General features: G+C 44.2%; 1 protein-coding gene across 2 annotated transcripts in view; it reads left to right on the top strand.

Moving 5' to 3' along the window:
• Positions 1-1,828: 1,828 nt before the first annotated feature.
• The window catches only part of IGBP1 (immunoglobulin binding protein 1), a 29,173-nt gene continuing 18,803 nt past the window's right edge, over positions 1,829-12,198 (top strand). Inside the window, exons 1-2 of one of the 2 annotated variants that reach the window (XM_044234845.1) lie at positions 1,829-2,437; positions 2,803-3,096. In XM_044234845.1, coding sequence (XP_044090780.1) covers positions 2,247-2,437; positions 2,803-3,096 — 485 coding nt within the window. In that variant the 5' untranslated portion in view covers positions 1,829-2,246. The remainder of the gene's footprint in view (positions 2,438-2,802; positions 3,097-12,198) is intronic. The other variant, XM_044234844.1, reaches the window with a different exon arrangement.

Below are 12,198 nucleotides of genomic sequence, written 5' to 3'. Positions count from 1 at the left end.
TGCCAGACAAATTAAATAGGTAATTCGTCAGAGCCACCTTTCTTCCTCAGCTTCTAAAGCTGGGGGCTTGCCAGGAGAGGTTTATTACAATCACCTAGGAAGCTTTGCCAACCTACACTTACGCCCTACTCTCCTCTCCCTCCAGCAAAGGACTGTTTTAGCTTGGGGCTTCACTGTGTCCCACTTAAAAGGTCCTCTCCATCTTTTTAAATCCTACTCAGTCTAAGATTGGTGGGTTAAAACAACTGAACTTAGAAGCCACTGGCTTTGTCACAACTAGTTGAGCAAGTCACTTAAGCTTCGGTCTCAGTTTTTCCCTCTGCTTTTTGAGGTTCCCTTCTAGCTTTGAAATTCTGACTGCGTATCATGTCTAAGAAGCTTTCTGAAGTACTCTTCGCGTGGAATGACTTATTGCTTAGTTTTCCCACAGCCTATGCAAGACTACAGATCCCTTCGTTCTATACTATCCTATATTGCCCTCTAGTTGTTCTTACGTGAATTTTTTTCCTTCTCAAATATACGTAGTTTAAAATACATGTAGTTTAAAAGCTGATTTTTCCAGGTTAGATGGTGTGCGTTCTGCTCTACCTAACTTCCTCCAGGACAACCTGGGGACTTAATCAGTGTATATTTCTGTTGATTTGTTCAAAGCAATGGCACCCCTTCTGTCGAAGTCTTGGAATTAAATTTTTATATCAGCACTGTCCAGTAGAAATGTAATGTGAGCCCCATATGTAATTTTAAGTTTCCTAGTGCACACGTTTTAAAAAAAAAAGTGAAAAGACACAAGCGAAGTCAATCTTAATAATATCTTTACCCCAACATATGCAAAATATTAGGACTTTAACACATCGGTGTAAAAACTGAGATAGTTTATATTCTTTTTCCGTCCTGTGTTCGAAATTGGGTCTGTATTTCACATCTATAGCCCATCTCACCTCAAAATGGCCACATTCAGGGGCACCTGGGTGGCTCAGTGGGTTAAGCCGCTGCCTTTGGCTCAGGTCGTGATCTCAGGGTCCTGAGATCGAGGCCCGCGTCGGGCTCTCTGCTCAGCAGGGAGCCTGCTTCCTCCTCTCTCTGCCTGCTTGTGATCTCTGTCAAATAAATAAATAAAAATCTTTTTTTAAAAAATGGCCACATTCAGGGGCTCAGTAACCCCATGTGGCTAGAGGAAACCCTACTGACCGGCGCAAGTCCTGTATGTCTGGGCTGCTTCCCAACCGATCATTTATTTTTCCATTCTTGGGACACTGAGCACTAGATAAGACCCAGGCACTGAGTGAGGGGGAGCGGTGTAAAAATTAATCAGACCCATTCAGGTAAGGGAGATAGATTGGTATATCCCTAGCTGTGATACACTGTCATAGGTGCTCTGCCAGACAGTCCCCAAAAGTGAAAGTTTTCCGTGGCTTGGCGGGGGAGGGAGTTCAAGGAAGGTACCTTCGAGAGGAAGCTGGCTATGGAGTGAGTAGAATTGTGATGCGTGTGTGTGTGTGTGTGTGTGAGTGCGTGTGGGTGGGTGGGTGGTAGCGGGCCACAGGGGTGTCTGAAGGAGGGGTGGGTACATTGTGGCGGGGGTGTGTAGGAGCGGGGCCGAAAGGAAGTAGGTGTTCAGATTGTGAGCGCGTGCGTGTAGGAGGGATGACGTGGAGAGGAAGAGGGCGGGCGGGAATTGGCTGGGAGGAGCCCGGGGCTCTAGCGGCTGGACGCATGGAAGCCGGAGGGGGGCGCCACTGGCACTTCGCACTCGCGCGCGGCGATGACCGAACCCCGGGGCGCGGCCAGGTGGTTGGGGCTGCTGGCTGCCCCGGCCCCTCCACCGAGGAAGCGCATCGCGAGGTCAGGCGCACACCCGGCCGGCTCCCGCAGCGCCCCCGCTCCCGCTCTGAATTCAACTTTGTCCCGCCGGGGGGCTAAGCTCGGAGCCAGTGGAACTTCCCAGGCCGGCGTCGGCGACGAGGAGTGACCCGTAAATCAGCACGTAACGCTGTGCTTGCTTGCTTGCTTTCAGCAGATGCCTAAAACTTGCGATAGGCAGCAGCCCGCAAAGATGAGTCCATGGAAACGGTTGCCAGGGTCGGCGACCAGCGGCTTCCGGAAGACCTCTGAAGCTTTGGTAACAATAGAGCGACTGGACCAATGCGGCGCTCCTTCCGGTTTCGTGCCTGCTCGCAGAGTTCTTCTTTGCCAAGTTTCCCTTTGACCCCGGAAGTGAGGTCTTTCGCGTTCCTCCCTCCCCCAAGATGGCAACAGCCGAAGACGAGCTGCTGCTGCCGCGGCTCCCCGAGCTCTTCGAAACCAGCAAGCAGCTTCTAGACGAAGTGGAAGTAGCGACTGAACCCACCGGTTCGCGAGTGATCCAGGAAAAGGTGTTCAAGGGACTAGACCTCCTTAAGAAAGCTTCCGAAATGTTATCGCAGCTCGACTTGTTCAGGTATGGGGGATAGGGTAATAACGGTTGAGAATGGAGGTAATAATGGTTACCAAGGGTGGAGTCATGGAGCCTGGGTGGAGGAGATCTTTTAAAAAGGCCTGGGAACCTTTTATTCCTACCTCCCTTCGCGATCTGATGTACATTGTTTACATTCTTCACCTGTCTTCCAGACAGTTGATATCCCACGACTCTGCTCCCTAGGGTTGGCTGTTTGCACAGGCGTTGGGTGTGAGCGGTCAGCCACTTTCACTCCCCCTGCCTTCTCCCTCCACACACCCACCGCAGCCTTCCTGTCCCCCCAGGAAGCAAGGGTCACAGTGTGAATGGCCGTCCAGGCTTCACAGCCTCCTCTTTGCTCTTTCCAGCCGAAACGAAGATTTGGAAGAGATTGCTTCCACCGACCTGAAGTACCTGATGGTGCCAGCATTTCAAGGAGCGCTCACCATGAAACAAGTCAACCCCAGCAAGCGTCTAGATCATTTGCAGTGGGCTCGAGAACACTTTTTAAACTACTTAATTCAGTGCCAGTACTATCATGTGGCAGAGTTTGAGCTGCCCAAAACCAAGAACAACTCAACTGATAATAGCACTGCTAGTTCCTCCATGGCCTATCCTAGCCTCGCTGCTATGGCATCGCAGAGACAGGCTAAAATAGAGAGGTGGGTCAATAGCTATGCTCTTGGAGGACTGCCCATTGGCCCTGCTGTTGGGGGGGGTGCATGTTTTGGGGGTGGCGGGGAGGGGAACAGTGGTGTCTCTCGTTTCGTTTCTACTGAGCATTAGGCCTCTGCTTTTGATGAGGTGCTCATACCTAACCACCAGGCCCTGCCACCAGTGGGGTAGATATCTCTGAAGGGCTTGTAGTTATAATCCATCTACAATCCACTGAGTGAGAAGTTCTGTTCAAACAGAGTAATGGATCAGGTGTGTAATATCCTGAACTAATCTTAGTCCTAGCATAGCTTCCTCATGTGCCCTTGAACAGGTTGCTTACTCTCCGTCTTTTTTTTTTTTAAGATTTATTTATTTTTTTGACAGAGATCACAAGTAAACAGAGAGGCAGGCAGTGGTGGGTGGCGGGGAAGCAGCCTCCCTGCTGAGCAGAGAGCCCGATGTGGGGCTTGATCCCAGGACCCCGAGAACATGACCTGAGCCGAAGGCAGAGGCTTAACCCACTGAGCCACACAGGTCCCCGCTTACTCTCAGTCTTAAAAAAAAAAAAAAAACATTAAATGAGTGCTTACAGTGTCTAGGAGCTACTCTAGGCACTGGAAATACAAAGCAGTGCGGGTGTTCAGATGAGTGTGGGTGGAGGTCTCCACCTTGCAGGGCTATATAGTCTGGAGAGGTATTGAAGCAAAGTAGCAGCATAAAATGATGTGATAGAGAAATGCACAGGTACTGTGAGAGCAGACAGGAGGGGAACCTAACCAAAGAGGGAGCAGCAGAGAGAAGCCTCCCTGGCAGAGGTGACTCCTGTGATGAGTTGTTTAAGGAGGGGTAAGAATATTATCTAGAGGAAGAGAAAAGGAGGGCATTAGCCAGCAGATGTTAGTAAAGCCACGGGGCATTAAAGAGCGCAGTGCTGGGGTGCGGGTGTGTGGGTGGGGAACGATTGTAAGCGATCAGATGATGCTAGAACATAAAGTGGGGTGGTAGAGAAGAGGAAGGAAGGATGCTGAATACTGTGGGGTCCAGACCAAGGAGAGCTTGGGATGCAAGGAAGGTGAAGGAACAGCCCTGCTGCTAAGAACTTGGGAAGGGATCTGAATCCCCGTTCCACCATTTGATCAGTCTAACATTGGGTAAGGTGCTTCATCTCTTGGTGGCCTTCACTTCCTGAGCTATAAAATCGGATAATAATAATAGGTCTTTCTTCCTAAAGTAGTTTGGAAGTTTAAAAGAGAAATACATAAAAAGCCCTTAGCACCATGGCAGGTGCAGTGAGTACTCAAAGTTGGCTGTTGTTCTGTCTTTGTAGCTGAGTACAGGTTGTGGAGTCAGAGGCCTGGGTCTGAGACCCAGCTTACTTACAAGCCACCAGACTTTGGGCAACTTATCTAGCCCATCTGAGCCTCAGAATTCCTCACGGGTGAAATCATGTGCAAGTCACAAGGGTCCCATCTTATAGGATCAAGAAATGTAACTAAGATAAAGCCCAGAAAACAGCACAGCATCTGGCACATAGTTAATATTCTGTGACTGTCACCTACTAGCAGGCCATACTGAAGAACCTAAACTTTGGTTCATGACTGGGATCCACTGGAGGCTTTTGGTTTTGGGGATTTTTAAAGAGTTGAGTGGTCTTTGCATTTTGAGCAGTACACACGGGCAGCGGTTAGGAAGCAGTGGGACAGAGTTAGGTCACAAGTGACAAGGCCTCACTACGGCAATGGCAGAAGAGATGAGGGGAATATATTTATTTAGAAGGATTGAAGCTGCAGAAAACCTGGCGATCTGTTAGTTCTGAGAAGTGGCATAGATGGAGGCAACAAGGAAGAGGTCCATGTTTCTGTCATAGGTGCATGGCTTGTGTAACTCACTAAGATAGAGAATAGAGGAGGAAGAACAAATCGGGGTGGGAAAGCATAGGAATTCAATATTGAGCTGTGCTGCATTTAAGGTGTGTAGGAGTCATCCAAGTAGAGATACCTGGTAGTGTGTGGCTCGGAGGAGAGGTCTGGGCTAAAGACTACAGAGCTGATACTTGATCCATTCACTTGACATATATGTTTTGAGCCTTTCTAGTGGGCCAGGAACTGTTCTAAGTCATGGAGAATCAGATGAAATCCATGCCCTCATCAAGCTTTTATTTTGGTGGAGGAGTCAGACAATGCACTAATAAATAATCATGGAATTTCAGATCGTATGGCCATGAAGGAATAATGAAGTATGGTTCAGGGTTTGCAATAGTGAGTAATTTTGGAGGAACTGGGATAGACTGATAGGATGTGGAATTCAGCATCCCATCTTTTTTTGTTGTTGTTCACCCTAATTATTTTTTTTAATTTTTTATAAACATAAGTATTTTTATCCCCAGGGGTACAGGTGTGTGAATTGCCAGGTTTACACACTTCACAGCACTCACCATAGCACATACCCTCCCCAATGTCCATAACCCCACCCCCCTCCCAAACCCCCTCCCCACAGCAACCCTCAGTTTGTTTTGTGAGATTAAGAGTCTCATGGTTTGTCTCCCTCCCGATCCCATCTTGTTTCATTTATTCTTCTCCTACCCCCTTAACCCCCATGTTGCATCTCCATTTCCTCATATCAGGGAGATCATATGATAGTTGTCTTTCTCTGATTGACTTATTTCGCTAAGCATGATACCCTCTAGTTCCATCCACGTCATCACAAATGGGAAGACTTCATTTCTTTTGATGGCTGCATAGTATTCCATTGTGTATGTATACCACATCTTCTTTATCCATTCATCTGTTGATGGACATCTAGGTTCTTTCCATAGTTTGGCTATTGTAGACATTGCTGCTATATAAACATTCAGGTGCGTGCCCCTCGGATCACTGCGTTTGTATCTTTAGGGTGAATACCCAGTAGTGCAATTGCTGGGTCGTAGGATAGTTCTATTTTCAACATTTTGAGGAACCTCCAAGCTGTTTTGCAGAGTGGTTGCACCAGCATGCATTCCCACCAACAGTGTAGGAGGGTTCCCCTTTCTCCACATCCTCACCAGCATCTGTCATTTCCTGACTTGTTAATTTTAGCCATTCTGACTGGTGTGAGGTGGTATCTCATTGTAGTTTTGATTTGTATTTCCCTGATGCTGAGTGATGTGGAGCACTTTTTCATGTGTCTGTTAGCCATCTGGATGTCTTCTTTGCAGAAATGTCTGTTCATGTCTTCTGCCCATTTCTTGATTGGATTATTTGTTCTTTGGGTGTTGAGTTTGATAAGTTCTTTATAGATTTTGAACACTAGCCCTTTATCTGATATGTCGTTTGCAAATATCTTCTCCCATTCCGTCAGTTGTCTTTTGGTTTTGTTAACTGTTTCCTTTGCTGTGCAAAAGCTTTTGATCTTGATGAAATCCCAATAGTTCATTTTTGTCCTTGCTTCCCTTGCCTTTGGCGATGTTCCTAGGAAGATGTTGCTGCGGCTGAGGTCAAAGAGGTTGCTGCCTGTGTTCTCCTCAAGGATTTTGATGGATTCCTTTCTCACATTGAGGTCCTTTATCCATTTTGAGTCTATTTTCATGTGTGGTGTAAGGAAATGGTCCAATTTCATTTTTCTGCTTGTGGCTGTCCAGTTTTCCCAACACCATTTATTGAAGAGGCTGTCTTTTCTCCATTGGACATTCTTTCCTGCTTTATCGAAGATTAGTTGACCATAGAGTTGAGGGTCTATTTCTGGGCTCTCTATTCTGTTCCACTGATCTATGTGTCTGTTTTTGTGCCAGTACCATGCTGTGTTGATTATGACAGCTTTGTAATAGAGCTTGAAGTCCGGAATTGTGATGCCACCAACTTTGGCTTTCTTTTTCAATACTCCTTTGGCTATTCGAGGTCTTTTCTGGTTCCATATAAATTTTAGGGTTATTTGTTATATTTCTTTGAAAAAAATGGATGGTATTTTGATAGGAATTGCATTAAATATGTAGATTGCTTTAGGTAGCATAGACATTTTCACAATATTTGTTCTTCCAATCCAGGAGCATGGAACATTTTTCCATTTCTTTGTGTCTTCCTCAGTTTCTTTCATGAGTACTTTATAGTTTTCTGAGTATAGATTCTTAGCCTCTTTGATTAGGTTTATTCCTAGGTATCTTATAGTTTTGGGTGCAATTGTAAATGGGATCGACTCCTTAATTTCTCTTTCTTCTGTCTTGTTGTTGGTGTAGAGAAATGCAACTGATTTCTGAGCATTGAATTTATATCCTGACACTTCATTGAATTCCTGTATAAGTTCTAGCAGATTTGGAGGGGAGTCTTTTGGGTTTTCTACATATAGTATCATATCATCTGCGAAGAGTGATAGTTTGACTTTTTCTTTGCCGATTTGGTTGACTTTAATTTCCTTTTGTTGTCTGATTGCTGAGGCTAGGACTTCTAGTGCTATGTTGAATAGCAGTGGTGATAATGGACATCCCTGCCGTGTTCCTGACCTTAGCAGAAAAGCTTTCAGTTTTTCTTCATTGAGAATGATATTTGCGGTGGGTTTTTCATAGATGGCTTTGATAATATTGAGGTATGTGCCCTCTATCCCTACACTTTGAAGAGTTTTGATCAGGAAGGGATGCTGTACTTTGTCAAATGCTTTTTCAGCATCTATTGAGAGTATCATGTGGTTCTTGTTCTTTCTTTTATTAATGTGTTGTATCACATTGATTTGTGGATGTTGAACCAACCTTGCAGCCCTGTAATCCCACTTGGTCATGGTGAATAATCCTTTTAATGTACTGTTGGATCCTATTGGCTAGTATTTTGGTGAGAATTTTCCCATCTGTGTTCATCAAGGATATTCGTCTATAGTTCTCTTTTTTGATGGGATCCTTGTCTGGTTTTGGGATCAAGGTGATGCTGGCCTCATAAAATGAGTTTGGAAGTTTTCCTTCCATTTCTATTTTTTGGAACAGTTTCAGGAGAATAGGAATTAGTTCTTCTTTAAACATTTGGTTAAAATTCCCCTGGGAAGCCATCTGGCCCTGGGCTTTTGCTTGGAGATTTTTGATGACTGTTTCAATCTCCTTACTGGCTATGGGTCTGTTCAGGCTTTCTATTTCTTCCTGGTTCAGTTGTGGTAGTTTATATGTCTCTAGAAATGCATCCATTTCTTCCAGATTGTCAAATTTGTTTGTGTAGAGTTGCTCATAGTATGTTCTTATAATTGTTTGTATTTCTTTGGTGTTAGTTGTGATCTCTCCTCTTTCATTCATGATTTTATTTATTTGGGTCCTTTCTCTTTTCTTTTTGATAGTCTGGCCAGGGGTTTACCAATCTTACTAATTCTTTCAAAAAACCAGCTACTAGTTTCATTGATTTGTTCTGTTGGTTTTTTTGTTTCTATTTCATTGATTTCTGCTCTGATCTTTATTATTTCTCTTCTCCTGCTGGGTTTAGGTTTTTTTTCTTGTTCTTTCTCCAGCTCCTTTAGGTGTAGGGTTAGGTTGTATACTTGAGACCTTTCTTGTTTCTTAAGAAAGGCTTGTACTGCTATATATTTTCCTCTCAGGACTGCCTTTGCTGTGTCCCATAGATTTTGAACCGTTGTGTTTTCATTATCATTTGTTTCCATGAATTTTTTCAATTCTTCTTTAATTTCCTGGTTGACCCATTCATTCTTTAGAAGGATGCTGTTTAGTCTCCATGTATTTGGGTTCTTTCCAAACTTCCTCTTGTGATTGAGTTCTAGCTTCAGAGCATTGTGGTCTGAAAATATGCAGGGAATGATCCCAATCTTTTGATACCGGTTGAGGCCTGATTTAGGACCCAGGATGTGATCTATTCTGGAGTATGTTCCATGTGCACCAGAGAAGAATGTGTATTCTGTTGCTTTGGGATGAAATGTTCTGAATATATCTGTGATGTCCATCTGGTCCAGTGTGTCATTTAAGGCCTTTATTTCCTTGTTGATCTTTTGCTTGGATGATCTGTCCATTTCAGCGAGGGGAGTGTTAAAGTCCCCTACTATTATTGTATTATTGTTGATGTGTTTCTTTGATTTTGTTATTAATTGGTTTATATAGTTGGCTGGTCCCACGTTAGGGGCATAGGTATTTAAAATTGTTAGATCTTCTTGTTGGACAGATCCTTTGAGTATGATATAATGTCCTTCCTCATCTCTTATTATAGTCTTTGGCTTAAAATCTAATTGATCTGATATAAGGATTGCCACCCCTGCTGTCTATTAGCATGGTAAATTGTTTTCCACCCCCTCACTTTAAATCTGGAGGTGTCTTCGGGTCTGAAATGAGTTTCTTGTAGGCAACATATAGATGGGTTTTGTTTTTTTATCCATTCTGATACCCTGTGTCTTTGCATTGGGGCATTTAGCCCATTAACATTCAGGGTAACTATTGAGAAATATGAATTTAGTGCCATTGTATTGCCTGTAAGGTGACTGTTACTGTATATTGTCTCTGTTCCTTTCTGATCTACTACTTTTAGGCTCTCTCTTTGCTTAGAGGACCCCTTTCAATATTTCCTGTAGAGCTGGTTTGGTGTTTGCAAATTCTTTCAGTTTTTGTTTGTCCTGGAAGCTTTTTATCTCTCCTTCTATTTTCAATGATAGCCTAGCTGAGCATCCCATCTTTTGTCAGAATATGGGGGTGGCCCGTTGGCAGGTAGCAGGTGGTTTAAACAGTGAGTTTGATACCCAGATAATTATGGTACACCCAGAAACCGGACTGTAAGTGCCACAGGGATACAGGGCTATAGAGAAAGACCAGGGAATGAGTACGTCTGGTTGGAGGGATGAGGACAAGGTTTCAGCATATAATGCATTTGAGATGAACCTTGAATTGTGCTTAAAAACAGAAATTACAGATTTTCCTGAATGTAAACGTAATAATACTCATTGTAGAAAGTTTGAATATCCGTATTTTTTTTTAATTAAAAAGGTCTCAGTTCCAGCATGCAGAGATGATCTTTGTTAACTTGCTGATGTATTTTCCTTCCAGATATATAGTTATTTTAGGTAATAAATTTGGAATAATACTGTATATATAGTTTTTTTATCCTTTTCAAACCTAACATTGTGAACATTTCTCTGTGTCTTTTGAAACCATGATATTTAATGGTTACCTGATATTCCATCCCATAGTTGTACCATTATCATTCAAACTAATCTTTTATTGTCAAATACTTAGACCATGTATAGGTTCCAGGTTTCAGATTTGTTTTTGTTTGTTTTCATTCTTCTAAGTAGCCTTGGGAACAGACATCTTTAATTGCATCTGTCACTGTTTCCTTAGGATAGATTTCTAGGACCAGTGACTAGATCAAAGGGTTTGAGTACTTGAAGACTCTTGAGGGTAGCAACATTGCTTCCCACAATAACACAGCTTTAGAATACTTCCCACTGCATTGGCCTAGATGTTAACACTTAGAAAATCCAGTTGGGATACCAAAAAAGGTATCTCATTGTTTTTATTTGCATTTCTTTGCCTAGAAAGCTTGGTCTTTGAACATTCTTTAAAAATGTCTGCAAGACAAAATAATAGTGTTCTCTCAATGCTAATGGCTCCCACCTGTACATCACCAACCCAGACCTTTCCTGACCCTCAGCCTTATACTTCCAACACCCTACATGGATGTTTCACAGACATCTCAAACTTAACATGGCCTCAGCTGAACCCTTGGCTTTTTAATCCCCAGAGTGCCCCCACACCCAGGGCTTCACCATCTCAGTGAGTGGCACCGCCATTCACCCAGATGTTTAAGCCAGCAGCTAGGAGTTAGCCTCAGTTCCTCCCTTCTGACTCTCCAGCTCCGGTCAACCGTGAAGAATGAGTCTTAAATCCTGTTTCTTGAGTTCTCCGTGGTCGCACCTCAGTGCAGGCCCCTAGCACTTCACCTGGAAGAGCCATCCCACTAACTCCAAGGTTCTTCCCAGTCTGGCACCTGCTTCTCTTCGGTCTTGCCTTGTTGACTGGATTCTAGCCGCATTCGCCTTCCTCTGATCCTTTGCACAGACCCAACTCCTTCCTTTTATAGTCTTTGTACATGTTCTTTTTGCATGAAATGCCCTTTGTTTTTCTGTCTTCCTGGGCTTTGTCTTTCTCCTCTACTGGAATGTATACTCCTTGACGGCAGGAGCGGCCTCTCTTTTGATCGCAGTGGTGTGTCTAGCACAGGGCCCTGCACATAGGAGGTGCTCAGGCAGCACTTACTGTTGACAAGCAGGAGGAATAACGAGCAGAGGCCCCAGCAGAGTAATTTGAGGTATGTACAGGGCGTGCAGACCAGTCTAGTTTGGAAGAAGCTGGGAGTACTCTGGTCAGAGATCTGCAGAAGGAAGTGATGTGTACAGAATCCAGAGAGGGAAGAGAGTGCAGAAAGACAAATTATCACATTATAATAGCATTTCAGCTGGGAAAAGCGATAAAAGTGAAATGACAGCCGTGAGAAGTATTACTTGTGCAAGAAGCATTGATAGGATTAGAAACCGCATTATTGAGATCCTTTTTATTTTCGGTTAAGTCCTCCCTCCTCCCCAACACCACGACTTGACGCACTGAGGCCATCCTACACAAAACACCCGAGTGGTATATCCTCTCTCAAAACCCGTCCTCTCTATTCTGATTGCCATCTCTGAGAGTGTGAGTCTGGTTGATTAGCTGTGCCAGAAACAGAGGAGTAGAAGCTGGGTCAGCCATGAGTCTGGTGTTCTCACCGAACTGAGATTCTGAAGGGACAGCCAGGCACATGTCCATCAGTAGATGGACGTGTAACTGAAACTTAGGGGACTGGTAGCTGGTGCTAAAACTTCAGGAGCTTTGGGGGGTATGGATTACTGAGGGAAAACACGTAGCGAGAAAAAAAGCCAAGGATAAAAATTGGGCAAGTTAAGGGAGGAGAAAGAGGCAGGAAAGCAATCAAGAGGTCAGAGACTCAGCAGGGGGCTTACAGAAGCCTGGGGAAGAGAGAGCAAATGACTCGTACTCTTTGAAACTTCTCCCTGTCAAGCCCCCTCCCAGATACTGTAGCACTTAAATTGGTCATTCTCTCAACTGGAAACTACTAGAGGTCAGAGACCTGGACTCACTGCATCTTTAGTATCCTAATGTATCCTTGTCCTTG

This window comes from Neovison vison, chromosome X, assembly GCF_020171115.1.
Source record: "Neovison vison isolate M4711 chromosome X, ASM_NN_V1, whole genome shotgun sequence".
Lineage (NCBI taxonomy): Eukaryota > Metazoa > Chordata > Mammalia > Carnivora > Mustelidae > Neogale > Neogale vison.
Note: the sequence above shows the minus strand (reverse complement) of the source record. Positions and strands in the feature narration are given on the sequence as shown.